The sequence below is a fragment of the Scylla paramamosain genome, chromosome 26 (genome assembly GCF_035594125.1).
Source record: "Scylla paramamosain isolate STU-SP2022 chromosome 26, ASM3559412v1, whole genome shotgun sequence".
Taxonomy (NCBI): domain Eukaryota; kingdom Metazoa; phylum Arthropoda; class Malacostraca; order Decapoda; family Portunidae; genus Scylla; species Scylla paramamosain.
The window spans coordinates 18,055,231-18,071,590 of NC_087176.1; the positions used below are offsets into that span (position 1 = coordinate 18,055,231).

Below are 16,360 nucleotides of genomic sequence, written 5' to 3' on the forward strand. Positions count from 1 at the left end.
GACGGAGCACCCACCTCTCCATACTGTGGACACCCACACCCACCACCTCGACCCTCCGGTCAGCTGTCACCAGGACCCACCGCCCCATGCCTGACTCAGCCATGAGGGAGTTTGGGCAGTGGGTGACACCAAACCCGTGGACCGAGGTGCTGGATGTGGAGGACGTCCACTTAAAATGGCAAAATTACGTTGCCACCACCACAGAAGCCTTCGACCGCTACTTCCCAGCCAAGAACGTCACAACGCACCCATCTGATGCTCCCTGGATGACGCCCGGCATTAAAAGACTCATGCGTCAGCGGACCTGGGCGTTCCACTCCTGCCCGGTCCTATACAGGAAACTAAGAAACAAAGTGATCAGGGAGATTAAGGCTGCAAAGGCAAACTATTACCCAGACAAGATACACCACCTCAAGCTGACCAACAACAGACAGTGGTACGCTAAGATCAAAGCTTTGTGTGGCCTACAAAAGCACACTTTGTCTCTTCCTTGCACTTCACACCTTCCTGCTAATCTCGCGGCTCAGGAAATGAACGATCACTTTGCTGCTATCTGTTAAACCTTTCCTCCCCTCCACACCACTCTGCTTCCTGCCTATCTTCCGGCTCCCTCTCATCCCCCCAGTGTCCAGGCGGTGGATATTTTTAAGAGAATACTCAAATTCAAACCAAGATCCACCACACCCACTGACCTCCCTATAAAAATTTACAAGGAATTTGCTGTAGAGCTAGCAACACCGCTGTGCTCCATAATAATAGCTTCACTCTCCCAACACTCTTGCCCCGAGGACTGGAAGACATCTTACGTCACCCCCATCTCCAAAACTTCCAGTCCACAGTCACTCAATGACCTCAGGACAGTCTCTATGGGTCCTCTATGCTTCCTCCTCCTCATTAACGACGCCCTCACTGACACCTCCCATTGCTGGAAGTATTTGGACGACTGCACCGTGGGCGTCCCAGTTTCCACCAAGAACCCGGACTACTCGCCACTTCAAGCGATTCTGGAGTGACTGCAGACGTGGACGGAGGAGAGCAGGATGACCATCAACCACAGCAAAACTGTGGTGATGCATTTCTGTACCTCCTCCCCAGCTCTCAGTGGGCCCTCACCCCCCCCCAGGTGGTCCGATGTGCCAAGCTCCTCGGAGTCACGGTGGACGACCAGCTAACCTGGAAGCAGCATGTCGCCAGCACCATAAGATCAGCTACCTACAGGCTGTACATGCTGCGCAGACTCAGGTCGCTGGGGACGCCGACAGATGAGTTAAGGGGGGTGTACCTTAACTTCATCCTCCCCAAACTCATGTACGCCTCCCCAGCGTGGTCCTCCTCCCCCACACACACTCAACAGCTACAGTTAGAGAGTGTGCAGAAAAGGGCGTGCAGGGTCATCCTTGGCCCTGCATACACCACCTATGAAGAAGCCCTGAACACCCTGAGCCTGTCCAGACTATCCACCAGGTACCGAGAGGCTCTGGAGAAGTTTGGAAGGGGACTTCTGCATCATCCACGTCTTAGAAACATGCTGCCGCCTGACGCGCCTCGTCTGACCCGTGCCACCAGACACCACAACAAGATAACGCCCCTAAAGGCGCCGCGCACGGACCGGTACAGACTCAGTGCGATTCCCACCATGGTGCGAGCCATCAATCAATAGTTTCTTCTAGATTAGACATACCTTTAGGATTAATGTCAAGTATTTCCCCACCCCCTATGTACATTTTCAGTTGGTTAACTGCCTAAATAATAAACCGTTTATTATTATTATTATTATTTACACAGAGAGAGAGAGAGAGAGAGAGAGAGAGAGAGAGAGAGAGAGAGAGAGAGAGAGAGAGAGAGAGAGAGAGAGAGAGCGAGAAAGAGACCACCAGTCGGTTCACAAGAGGTGAAATGGCATCAAGAGGCTGCAGTCATTCTTCAGATGGATTCTGCTACATATGTGGTCAATTCATCAAGACAAGAGCAAACAAGTTCTCTTGACAGCATATGGAAAAATGATGAAATTTAGCTATCTTGAGAAAAAAAAAATCATTCTAAAAACCGCAAATGCAAAGTTTGACAGGAATAATGGACATTTTTTATTGTTTTGCAATGAAAAATTTGGTTCACAAATAGAGTGGTAGATAAGTGGAACGGACTCAGTAATCATGTTGTTAGTGCTAGGACATTAGAGAGCTTTAAGAGAAGATTAGACAGGTTTATGGATGGGGATAATAGATGGAAATAGGTAGGTATACTTCATACAGGGACTGCCACGTGTAAGCCTGGTCGCTTCTTGCAGCTACCCTTATTTCTTATGTTCTTATGTTCTTAATTAAAAAAGTTGGAAAATAACACTTGCTTGTCAAAGACAAAAATCGTGTTACATAATGTAATTATAATAATAATAATAATAATAATAATAATAATAATAATAATAATAATAATAATAATAAAAGTAATTGTACCAGCAATACCGTTTTGTCCGTAGTTTAGTGCGGGGGCTTCTTCCCACTGGTATCTAATACATAATAATGACGGAATAACATTTTGTGGTGCCTTTATCAGTATGTTTGATATAAAGTATGTATGAAATACAGTGAACTAACAACTCTTCTAACCTCAGGCTTCTCCATTTATTCCCACACGGCCAAGAGGCGTGACTCAGCGTTTTTTTTTTTTTTTATGTAGGAGAGACACTGACCAAGGGCAACAAAAATCCGATAAAAAAAAAAATGCTCACTGAAATGCTTGTCCCATAAAAAGGTTCAAAGCGGTAGCAAAAAATTGAAGGATAAGTGTCTCGAAACCTCCCTCTTGAAGGAATTCAAGTCATAGGAAGGTGGAAATACAGAAGCAGGCACGGAGTTCCAGAGTTTACCAGAGAAGGGGATGAATGATTGAGAATACTGGTTAACTCTTGCGTTAGAGAGGTGGACAGAATAGGGGTGAGAGAAAGAAGAAAGTCTTGTGCAGCGAGGCCGCGGGAGGAGGGGAGGCATGCAGTTAGCAAGATCAGAAGAGCAGTTAGCATGAAAATAGCGTTAGAAGACAGCTAGAGATGCAACATTGCGGCGATGAGAGAGAGGCTAAAGACAGTCAGTTAGAGGAGAGGAGTTGATGAGACGAAAAACTTTTGATTCCACCCTGTCTAGAAGAGCAGTATGAGTGGAACCACCCCAGACATGTGAACCATACTCCATACATGGACAGATAAGGCCCTTGTACAGAGTTAGCAGCTGGGGGGGTTGAGAAAAACTGGCGGAGACGTCTCAGAATACCTAACTTCATAGAAGCTGTTTTAGCTAGAGATGAGATGTGAAGTTTCCAGAAGAGGGAGACAGTTGAGTGTCATTGAAGAAAAGGGGATAGTTGTCTGGAAGTTGTGTCGAGTTGATAGATGGAGAAATTGAGTTTTTGAGGCATTGAACAATACCAAGTTTGCTCTGCCCCAATCAGAAATTTTAGAAATATCAGAAGTCAAGCATTCTGTGGCTTCCCTGCGTGAAATGTTTACTTCATGAAGGGTTGGACGTCTATGAAAAGACGTGGAAAAGTGCAGGGTGGTATCATCAGCATAGGAGTGGATAGGACAAGAAGTTTGGTTTACAAGATCATTAATGAATAATAAGAAGAGAGTGGGTGACAGGACAGAACCCTGAAGAACACCACTGTTAATAGATTTAGGAGAAGAACAGTGAGCGTCTACCACAGCAGCAATAGAACGGTCAGAAAGGAAACTTGAGATGAAGGTACAGAGAGAAGGATAGAAACCGTAGGAGGGTAGTTTGGAAATCAAAGCTTTGTGCCAGACTCTATCAAAAGCTTTTGATATGTCCAAGGCAACAGCAAAAGTTTCACCAAAATCTCTAAAAGAGGATGACCAAGACTCAGTAAGGAAAGCCAGAAGATCACCAGTAGAGCGGCCTTGACGGAACCCATACTGGCGGTGAAGTGATAGATGTTTAAGAATCTTCCTGTTGAGGATAGATTCAAAAACTTTAGATAGGCAGGAAATTAAAGCAATAGGACGGTAGTTTGAGGGATTAGAACGGTCACCCTTTTTAGGAACAGGCTGAATGTAGGCAAACTTCCAGCAAGAAGGAAAGGTAGATGTTGACAGACAGAGCTGAAAGAGTTTGACTAGGCAAGGTGCAACCACGGAGGCACAGTTTCGGAGAACAATAGGAGGGTACATAATAACAATATTAAAAGTTATTATTATTATTATTATTATTATTATTATTATTATTATTATTGTTATTATTATTATTATTATTATTATTATTGTTGGTTGTTGTTGTTGTTATTGACGTTGTCATCATTAATAGTAATAGTAGTTGTAGCAGTAGCAACAGTAGTATTAGTAGTAGTAGTAGTAGTAATAGTAGTAGTAGTAGTAGTAGTAGGAGGCCTCGACTGCGAGGCTACAGTGGTGGAGAGTGGCATAAGAGTAGATAGAGTAGAGGTAGAGTGAATTTATAGTTAACAACTAATGTTTATATTATAGAGTATTAGATATGGTTGGATGCCACAGTCATTAGCGAGAGCTGGGGCTAATGACCTCCAAGTAATGGAGCCCCTAATTGACACATCAATAAACATGGGGTGGAGGTATTATTTTAATGTAGTAGTAGTAGTAGAAAAAAAAAAAAGTAGTAGTAGTAGTAGTAGTAGTAGTAGTAGTAGTAGCGGTAATAGTAGTAGTAGTAGTAATAGTGTTAGTAATACTAGTAGTAATGGCAGTAGTAGTAGTAGTAGTAGTAACCTAACCTAACCTAACCTAACCTAGTAGTGGTAATTTTTTGCAGTAGTAGCAGCAGTAGTAGTAATACAACAAGAACAACAATATCTCACAATACCGCTCTCCATTCAGGCTGGGTTGTACGAACATTGGAGGAAAGAGATGCTGGAAGACACCATGCAGGAAACGCGCTTGAGGAAGCGGGAAGAGTTGAAGATGGACAAAGAGCATGGGGTGGAAGCTGCAGAGGAGTCTCAGGAAGCAACAGAAGTTCGGCCGCTCACCGTGTCTCACATACAGGGTCCCCTCATCATCCTTTTGACTGGACTCTTTTCTGGGACAATGATCTTCATGGCAGAGAAGATATCAGCTGCAAAAAATAAATTAATGTCCACAAAAGCTGATATTCAGTCTGACTTTCTTAGTTAAACTGTCAACTAATTAATTATTACCTACATAGTACATATATACACTTTTAAGATCAGACATTGTATATTATGGTTATCATATAATTTTTACTATCATTTTGTTTGTCTTACGAAAAGATGAAAATAAAATACAACTGTGTGTAACTAACCTTGGAACACTTTCTTTTGTGTGTGTGTGTGTGTGTGTGTGTGTGTGTGTGCAGCTAAGGCTCCTGTAATCAAGTAAGGCAAAAACAGACATTTGTTTTTTTTTGCTTCAAATTATCAACTATCGTATGCAGGTAAGCCCACAGTCAGACTACGGATGCTAAGAACATCTAGGATTTGACTGGCGTCTTTGTGTCTTTTAATATCAAAGTACGTGCTCATCAGTGGGAGTTAGGCCCTGTTTACACTAGTCCGCTTTTACTTATTCCGTTTCCGTACACCGTCCAACAATGAAGTCACCATCGTTTCCGTTCGAGCGACTGTCGTGGGAACCGGGCTCCGTTTCTGCCTCCGCTTGAACGGACGCCATCTAGCGGAAGAGGTGAACAGAAGTTAACTTTGAACGGAGAGACGGGCACAATGTTGCATGTACTGATATTTTGAATGTTCTGGGTATGGTATTCAAATACATAGCAAAACGTTATTGAATTACAACTTAGTAACGTGATAATGCTATATTGTAAATTATACCTTTTTCCTAGCGTGAGGTGCGGCAACACCGCAAAGCATGGAAACACAAGCACATGGATAGACTAGACAGATTTCAGCCCAACAAACTGCAGAAACGCAACAAGCCTCACTCAACAGCTATGATAATGACTGTATTAATAACTGACAACCAGACAACCAGAAAATACTAGTATAGACTATCTTTCCATCAAACCATGCATTGATATAGCAGACACCACTGTCCCCACCGTGGTTTGTAGGATTCACTAGCGTGTAGTTACTTATATTTCTTTACTGAACAATAAATGACACTCTTCTCCACCTCATTGGCCTCTCTTCGTCAGCTGCGAGCAGCAAGGTGGCAAGAAGTATACAAACTCCTTGTCGAGGAGGTCTCCTCCGCACGGCCATGTTGATATACCATGGATACGGAGATGGAGGCCAATTCCTACGTTCGGTACGGACTCCGTTTTTGTGACATCACTGTTGGACTGTGAATGGTTACGGAATCTGTTAAAACGGACTAGTGTGAACCGGGGCCTTATCTTGAAATATTGTCCATAAAAGTAGCTGATATGGAATATTATATGCCTAAGTGAGGTCTCTTCTGCGCAGCTATGTTGACATACCATGGATACGGAGACGGCGGCCAACTCCGTTCGGTATGGACTCCGTTTTCGTGTCATCATTGTTGGACGGTGAACGGAGACGGAATCCACAAAAACGGACTAGTATGAACCGGGCCTTACCTTGAAATATTGTCCATAAAAGTAGCTGATATTATATGCCTAAGTGAGATTAGAGCAAGAGTTTTTTTTTTTTTTTCTTATTATTAAAAGTTGTTGCGTTTTCCTGAAGACAGGAAGTAAAAATTAGGTTTTCTGGTGAGTAACGGGTTAGCAGGAAAGGAAAGAGTATCAAACTAATCATCATAGAGTTAGGAAATAAGTGTCCGCACTCCAGGCGTGAACATTACTCAAATAAAATAAAGTTCAAATTGTGTTGAGATACAGATTAATTCCATTAAATCTACGTATGTACTAATCTCATGCCGCACTGACTGCTTCGTGGCAGCAGCGTCGACAAACGTTATAGGAACGAATGTTGTAGAAACTATAATGTCACAGGCCCTGGGTCGTCATTTTTCCCAGGTCCCATTACTCTGAAGAGCCTACCCAGTACCCACAGACCCGCGCGAGGGTGTAACTGCTATGTATTCTGCCTACGCCATCAATGTCCTCGATATCGCTAGCAGTATTAATTAATGCCAATATGTTAGATGGAGACTGGCAGGCAAGTCCGACAAGTACTTAGCTGACTGGGATTGAAAGTTTCATCATCGTACTCAAGCAAGCTCTGTGTCAACTCTATGTCCAAAGTTTTGTATGTAGTACTCTTTACCAATACTTATCATTATTGATAATATATACTTTCAGTATTTCCGATTTATTATTTAAAACTCAAAATCTAATATAACTGGCGATATTCGCTGTTGCTGCCAGCATATATTATCAAAAGTGTTTAATATTCCTGCACGGTTTTGGACAGTGTTGATGGTGAGATTGCCAGAGTACGATGATGCAACGTTCAGTCCCGATGACCGCGGTTGAGATGTGTACTTGCTTTGGGCTTCCGGCCACTATCCGGTGTTGAACCACCAGTGACAGGGACGAGTAGTGGAGAGCTTCGAAGCGGCAAAGTTGCGATTCTAATGACTTTGTGTGAAATGTATTGGGGCGCAACAAGATACAAATCCCTGTCGGAGTGCAGTGGTTCCAATAAAGGGAAGAGAAAATAAAAGGGAAAAGAAAAAAATAATAATTTTTTCACCTTTTACATATATAAATATTATTGAAACATAAATAATGTTATGCTAAAATCACTTCCACACAGTAAAACCTAGAACAAAGACGTACAAATAAATAGACAATAACACTCAGCACAATTACACCTTGTCATTGAGACAACAATCAATACTTCCATGTGGGAAGTCTTCTGTACAGTTATGGAAAGTAGAAATAGTTGGACACATGCCTTATAGCTACTGTGCATGTTGACATCAAATCATCACGCATTCTATACATATAGTAAATTTGAAGCATAATAACCAAAACACTACACCTCATGGGTTTCATCCAACATGTGCAGTGTTACTGGCAATGTATTTTATTGTGAAAGGAACAAAGATAGATATACCATATGACACGCTTCTTAGCATGCCCAACCCCCAAAAGCTGTTATAGTTGTGCAGGGAAATAGAGAATATACGAACCTTTATTATTATTATTATTATTATTATTATTATTATTATTATTATTATTATTATTATTATTATAGAAGTGAACCACTTCAACAATAATAGAGTGTTTGGATAGGGAAAGATGGAGGCTCTTCTACAGCACTCACCATATTATGGGATGCTCTTGCCAAAAAGCATGACATCAAAGAAGAGAGAGAGAGAGAGAGAGAGAGAGAGAGAGAGAGAGAGAGAGAGAGAGAGAGAGAGAGAGAGAGAGAGAGAGAGAGAGAGAGAGAGAGAGAAAGTCCTCTGTAAAAGAGGCCATTACATACCACACACACAAGCAACATTTTTGTGGTCAGTGGCCACCATAAAAATTTGCCGCCACAAATAATGATCGCCACGAAAAAATGATGAGTTCGAGCACCATGCACACAAGCCACTCGGTGGCGGCCACAAATGAGGTCAATGTCATTATGGATTTCATGGAAGTATCAGGGTTACTTCCCTCTTTCTTTTTTTTTTTTTTTTTTTTTTTTTTCTCCTGGCGAAAGGTTTCTCCGGTCAGTGACCACAGCCTCACACATCTCGGTCCTCAATTTATTATTATTTATTATTAATTTACTTATCTTTTTATTCTTGTCACTGTATTTCTTGGGATTCAAACTATAAAGTGCTGGTCTCTTCTCCAACTCTTCATCAACACTTCACAGTCAAACAGTTCTTTACCCATTCTTTCCACTCATAGAAAGAAGTACTTGACGCTGTGACAGACAGGACAAGATAGCGCGAAAGCAGCAGAAAATGTAGATTGGTAAAAAAAAGTTTGTTAATGATACATTAATAATAACAATAATAATAATAATAATAATAATAACTCTCTCTCTCTCTCTCTCTCTCTCTCTCTCTCTCTCTCTCTCTCTCTCTCTCTCTCTCTCTCTCTCTCTCTCTCTCTCTCTCTCTCTCTCTCTCTCATCCCATCGCTGTACAGTTTTCTGTAACTATCATCTTTTTTTTTTTGTTCTCCCTTCGTTCTTCCTTCATCCCTTCTCTCTCTCTCTCTCTCTCTCTCTCTCTCTCTCTCTCTCTCTCTCTCTCTCTCTCTCTCTCTCTCTCTCTCTCTCTCTCTATCTCTCTCTCATCCAACCGTTTTCTGTTACTGTCAACCTTTTTTTTTTACTTTTCGTTTCTTCCTCGCCATCCTCTCTCTCTCTCTCTCTCTCTCTCTCTCTCTCTCTCTCTCTCTCTCTCTCTCTCTCTCTCTCATCACACACTTGTCTGTCACTATGATCCATTTTTTTTTTCGCTCTCTCTGCGTTCTTCCTTCTCTCTCTCTAGTTTGTGTAGTGTATGCCATATGAAGTTTAGTCATTAAGCCACTCGGGAGGCTTAAGGACTGAAGTCGTAGCTTTAGGAAATTAAATCGGAAGTGCACCGCTACCTTGCAGTGGTCACAAGTGGTCTGGTTGTTGAATTTAGGGGTACTATGCATCATACTCACCGTTTTCTTCCTTTTCGGATCTAAAGGATGCCTGATGTTATATGAGTTCCTTTGTTTAGATTTGTTCCCAAACCCAACACTATGACGGGGGGTTCCAGCAAGACCAACACTACCACTGCCTCCCAACCATGTATCTCCGGCCCCCTTAACTCCTGCAGCGCCCTCTCTGGTGAAATACATGCCGATGGGTGAGCACATGGTCATCAGTCCAAGTAGTTGCCTCTTTTAGTTTTTTCATCCTCTTTTCTCGGAGCAGTGGCATTAGTTCCTCCTCAGCACACTCGAGGTAAGAATTACTAGCTCTTTTCTTTCCTCCACGGAACTACAACCTATAGAATTCAGGCAGCAGTTCATAGGCTTTCAAGACGTCAGCTTTAAACTCCTCATAATCCTCTAAATCCTTCACTGACATTCTTCAAGTGCCTTGCCTTTCAACATATTAGCAACAAGGCCAACCCATCTTTCCTGAGGCCAGTGAAATATGGCCCTCTTCTCAAATCTGAACCATTCTGTCATCATTTCATCAAACTTAGGTATCACCTCCAGGCTTCTCGCCATTTGGCTTTCTACTGTATCTTCTTTCACTCCGTAGACTCTCACTCTTTCTCCGTAGACCTCTATCCGAGTCTTTTTCATCTCAAATATTCTATTCTTCTCAGCCTCCTCCCTTTCATACATTTTCGCCTTCTCCTCCTTCTCTGTTTCGAGTAGCCTCATCTCCTTCTCCTTCTAAGGTAACCTTGCTTCCTCCTCCGCCTCAAGCAACTTCGCCCTCTCCTCGGCCTGAAGCCTCCTGGCTTCCCCAATCTCCTCACCCTTTAGCCTTCATGTTTCAGCTTCAGCTTCTAACTCAAGCCGTCTCATCTCCCTCTCCTTCTCAGCCTGCAATTCAAGCCTCTTAGTTTTCCTAGCTTTCCTCTTAGTTTTCCTTCTTTGCTTCCAGCTCAAGCCTTTTCATTCCCAACTTAAATCTCAACTCAAACATTCTTTCTGTCTGCATAATGACACAAATACCCCAGTCAGCTGGACAATGCAAGTCTGCACAGCCACACTCTGCTTCACAGGAGTAGCAGGAACTTGAGCCACAAACGCTCTCTCGCATAATATCTGGCTTCTCGCAGATCCTGGCCTCCCATAGGACCTATATAGTACACAATAATAACAAAATGTCACACAGTAATCCTGTAGCAGTCGCATCAGTCATAACAATTATTATTATATATATTCATTATTCATATATTTTATATCACGTGCCCAGGTGGCCAGCCTCAGTCTACTTTGACCTTTCTCCTCCTTATCGCGCTCTTTCCCTACATCCCTGATAATCCTTAGGGAAAACAACTGCATCGTCTTCCTGTCGTCCTCCCTGGTCATTGGCGAAAATAACGACCCCTACCATTGGTCCTTTACCCCATTTAGAGACAGCTCATTAGTCATTTCTTCATCTCAGATCCCTTATCTTGATCCGTTTCTTCTTACATAAATAGAACCTGTACAGACAGAGGAAGTGAGTTCACAGATTCCAGAGACAGAGTACATCAAGTCAGTCTGTTCAGAGCGTCAGTTCATATCTGTAATCAATTGTGACTCGTTCTGTCACGCTTTCAAGCTGCTGGCTTAAAAATCAGACTCAGCAAATGCTCGTTTCTCAAGCATTAAGTCATATTCCTTGAGCATAAAGTCGACAAAAATAGTATTCACTCTTTAGATGACAAGGTAAATGCTGTGAAAAATTTCCCTGTTCCTACTAATATCGATCAGGTCAGTCAATTCATCGGTCTTGCTGAATTTTATCGCCAGTTCATAAAAAAAATTTTTTTAAATCAGTCTTATCGCTCAGCCTCTCACTCATTTGCTCAAGAAAAATGTCCCATTCATCTGGTCTGAAAAAAGAACAAAATGCCTTTGATCTTCTCAAAACTGCCTTGTGTCAAGCACCAGTCCTTGCTTTTCCTGTGCTTAAGATTTCATCTTATGCACAGGCTTTGGAATCGGTGCTGTTCTCATGCAGAAGGATTCACTAGGCAAACATTGCGTATTAGCAGACTTCTCAATCAAGCAGAGCAAAATTATGACGTCACGAAGCGTGAAAGTCTCATTGTGATCCGCTATCTCTGTCATCACAGAGAATCCTGCCATGCCGACCATGGATGAAATAAAGAATCATTAACATTCAGATGTGTTCTGTTCTAATGTTACATACGAGTATTACCTTGAATCTGGTGTCGAGACAAATCTTCCTAAGTTACAAGTGAATGCTAATACGTTTTTCTTGCAAGACCGGCTCCTGTATTAGTCGAGTGATGCTCTACTGACAATTCTAGCGAGAGTTTATCTCAGCTCATGGTACCTTAGTCGTTAGTGAGTATTATCCTTCACCATGTTCACGACTCACCCCACGCAAGACATCCAGGTCGAGACAGATTCCTCACGCAAGCAAAACGATCATATCTCTGGCCGACTATGAGGAAAGACATCTTTCAGCATTTTACGCTCGTTTATTTTATTTTTTTTTTTTATGTAGGAAGGACACTGGCCAAGGGCAACAAAAATCCAATAAAAAATATGCCCACTGAAATGCCAGTCCCATAAAAGGGTCAAAGCAGTGGTCAAAAATTAATGAATAAGTGTCTTGAAACCTCCCTCTTGAAGGAATTCAAGTCATAGGAAGGTGGAAATACAGAAGCAGGCACGGAGTTCCAGAGTTTACCAGACAAAGGGATGAATGATTGAGAATACTAGTTAACTCTTGCGTTAGAGAGATGGACAGAATAGGGGTGAGAGAAAGAAGAAAGTCTTGTGCAGCGAGGCCGCGGAAGGGGGGGAAGTATGCAGTTAGCAAGATCAGAAGAGCAGTTAGTATGAAAATAGCGGTAAAAGACATTGCGGCGGTGAGAGAGAGGCTGAGGACAGTCAGTTAGAGGAGAGGAGTATGAGTGGAACCCCCCCAGACATGTGAACCATACTCCATACATGGACGGATAAGGCCCTTGTACAGAGTTAGCAGCTGGTGGGGTGAGAAAAACTGGCGGAGACATCTCAGAACACCTAACTTCATAGAAGCTGTTTTAGCTAGAGATGAGATGTGAAGTTTCCAGTTCAGATTATAAGTGAAGGACAGACCGAGGATGTTCAATGTAGAAGAGGGGGACAGTTGAGTGTCATTGAAGAAGAGGGGATAGTTGTCTGGAAGGGTGTGTCGAGTTGATAGATGGAGGAATTGAGTTTTTGAGGCATTGAACAATACCAAGTTTGCTCTGCCCCAATCAGAAATTTTAGAAAGATCAGAAGTCAAACGTTCTGTGGCTTCCCTGCGTGATATGTTTACCTCCTGAAAGGTTGGACGTCTATGAAAAGACGTGGAAAAGTGCAGGGTGGTATCATCAGCATAGGAGTGGATAGGACAAGAAGTTTGGTTTAGAAGATCATTAATGAATAATAAGAAGAGAGTGGGTGACAGGACAGAACCCTGAGGAACACCACTGTTAATAGATTTAGGAGAAGAACAGTGACCGTCTACCACAGCAGCAATAGTACGGTCAGAAAGGAAACTTGAGATGAAGTTACAGAGAGAAGGATAGAACCCGTAGGAGGGTAGTTTGGAAATCAAAGCTTTGTGCCAGACTCTATCAAAAGCTTTTGAAATGTCCAAGGCAACAGCAAAAGTTTCACCATAATCTCTAAAAGAGGATGACCAAGACTCAGTAAGGAAAGCCAGAAGATCACCAGTACAGAGACCATACTGGCGATCAGATAGAAGGTTGTGAAGTGATAGGTGTTTAAGAATCTTCCTGTTGAGGATAGATTCAAAAACTTTAGATAGGCAGGAAATTAAAGCAATAGGACGGTAGTTTGAGGGATTAGAACGGTCACCCTTTTTAGGAACAGGTTGAATGTAGGCAAACTTCCAGCAAGAAGGAAAGGTAGAAGTTGACAGACAGAGCTGAAATAGTTTGACTAGGCAAGGTGCAAGCAAGGAGGCACAGTTACGGAGAACAATAGGAGGGACCCCATCAGGTCCATAAGCCCTCCGAGGATTTAGGCATTGCGAAAAATTTTAATACGTGGCATGAAGTAGTCAGAGGGTGGAGGAGAGGGAGGAACAAGCCCAGAATCGTCCAAGGTAGAGTTTTTAGCAAAGGTTTGAGCGAAGAGTTCAGCTTTAGAAATAGACGTGATAGCAGTGGTGCCATCTAGTTGAAATAGAGGAGGGAAAGAAGAAGAAGCAAAGTTATTGGAGATATTTTTGGCTAGATGCCAGAAGTCACGAGGGGAGTTAGATCTTGAAAGGTTTTGACATTTTCTGTTAATGAAGGGGTTTTTGGCTAGTTGGAGAACAGACTTGGCATGGTTCCGGGCAGAAATATAAAGTGCATGAGATTCTGGTGATGGAAGGCTTAAGTACCTTTTGTGGGCCACCTCTCTATCATGTATAGCATGAGAACAAGCTGTGTTAAACCAAGGTTTAGAAGGTTTGGGACGAGAAAAAGAGTGAGGAATGTACGCCTCCATGCCAGACACTATCACCTCTGTTATGCGCTCAGCACACAAAGACAGGTCTCTGACACGGAAGCAGTAGTCATTCCAATTAAAATCAGCAAAATACCTATTCAAGTCCCCCCAACTAGCAGAGGCAAAACACCAGAGGCACCTTCGCTTAGGGGGATCCTGAGGAGGGATTGGAGCAATAGGACAAGATAAAGATATGAGATTGTGATCGGAGGAGCCCAACGGAGAAGAAAGGGTGACAGCATAAGCAGAAGGATTAGAGGTCAGGAAAAGGTCAAGAATGTTGGGCGTATCTCCAAGACGGTCAGGAATACGAGTAGGGTGTTGCACCAATTGCTCTAGGTCATGGAGGATAGCAAGGTTGTAGGCTAGTTCACCAGGATGGTCAGTAAAGGGAGAGGAAAGCCAAAGCTGGTGGTGAACATTGAAGTCTCCAAGAATGGAGATCTCTGCAAAAGGGAAGAGGGTCAGAATGTACTCCACTTTGGAAGTTAAGTAGTCAAAGAATTTCTTATAGTCAGAGGAGTTAGGTGAGAGGTATACAGCACAGATAAATTTAGTATGAGAGTGACTCTGTAGTCGTAGCCAGATGGTGGAAAACTCGGAAGATTCAAGAGTGTGGGCAGGAGAGCAGGTTAAGTCATTGCGCACATAAACGCAGCATCCAGCTTTGGATCGAAAATGAGGATAGAGAAAGTAGGAGGAAACAGAAAAGGGGCTACTGTCAGTTGCCTCAGACACCTGAGTTTCAGTGAGGAAAAGAAGATGAGGTTTAGAAGAGGAGAGGTGGTGTTCTACAGATTGAAAATTAGATCTTAGACCGCGAATGTTGCAGAAGTTAATGAAGAAAAAGTGTCAAGACACTTAGGGTCGTCGACAGAAAGGCAGTCCGACCTGAGGACATTTATCGTACCCTCCCCAGATGGGGACTCCGAGGCTGGTGTAGGAGTCGCCATGATGATTTTAAAATTTTTGAGTGAAGGGTGTGTGTGTTATTAGGTGCTTGTAGTTTTGTGTGGAGGAAGAGAGTTGTCTTTAGAGGGCAGGCTGTGACTGCCCCCTTGTGTTGTGAGACACAAAGGGAAACGTTCAGTGAGGTCACAGCTGGGTTTAATGATAAGTTCACAGCACCCACTGAACAGTGCTTTAGACCTCACTGGGAGTAATTACCGTTTCGGCAGGTGTCTACTGCCTCCTCCTCTGCTTTCGGTGTGCTTCACACCGTTCATTACTTGTTCACGACAGTCCCTCACTTCCTTACCCCATCGCTTCATCTCCTTGGAATTCATTCTTTGTTGATTTGCTTAAACTTCCACTTACAGAGAACGGTTATCAGTAACTTCTAGTTTGCGTGGATAGTTTCACTCGTTTTACCATTCTCGTTGCTTTCAAGGACAAAACTGCAAATTCTGTTGGTCACACGATCATTGACAACATAATCTGTCCTTATGACTTTCCTCGTGTCATCTTATCTGACAATGGCGCTGACAATTCAATAACGTTGTCTTACAGGAGATTTGTAAAGAATTTCATATAAAGAAATGTAACATTGTTCCTCACTCACCCAATTCAAACGGCAAAGTAGAGCGTTGTAATAAACGTATCCTTGATGCTCTGCGTTACATAACAGAACACTCATGGGACGAATGGCTTCCTCAGTCAGCTAGGCTGCTCTCTAAACTCAGCGATTCACTCTACTATCAACGAGTCTCCCCATTTCGTGCTGTTCGGTAACGAGAAGCGCCTCCTATATGAATTTCTTCACAGCGCGCCGCGTCCTATCTACAACAAGGATGATTACGTCAAATGTCGTCTCCGCTATTTTCAGTACACTCATAAGCTCATTCATGATCGCCTCACTGCATCACAAACTGAGATGTTGCAGAAACATCATGTTGATTCTTCCATCGAAGTCGGTAGTATCGTTTTCACCAGAGTTCACGATCGCAACTCTACATTAGAGCCATTGTTCTCTGGTCCTCATCGTGTAATCGAACCTCATGGATTCTAGATCTCAGAATCTTAGTTGAAAAAATCGTCCATGTCTCATTTGAAGCATGTGAAAGTGTTAAATGATGAGTGGGCACATCAGGTGACACTTCATCCTGATTAAACTGATCCTCAAAGCTCCTCAAGCTTAACCACGCACACACCTTCTTACAGACTGAACTTCGTTCCCACTCTAAGATTAAATCATCCAGTTTCAATATCCTGTATATATGTGTATATTTCTCTTATATGTTATTATGTCTGTATATTATTATAATGGTTAACGTTTCTATACTCTCTCCAATGTC

The 16,360-nt window shown here is 42.7% G+C and overlaps 1 protein-coding gene across 1 annotated transcript in view; it reads left to right on the forward strand.

Annotated features, from left to right (window-relative positions):
- The window catches only part of LOC135113928 (uncharacterized), an 81,154-nt gene extending 75,439 nt beyond the window's left edge, over nucleotides 1-5,715 (forward strand). Inside the window, exon 6 of the mRNA XM_064029535.1 lies at nucleotides 4,862-5,715. Within this exon, the coding sequence (XP_063885605.1) occupies nucleotides 4,862-5,158 (297 nt within the window). The 3' untranslated portion in view covers nucleotides 5,159-5,715. The remainder of the gene's footprint in view (nucleotides 1-4,861) is intronic.
- Nucleotides 5,716-16,360: the final 10,645 nt, after the last annotated feature.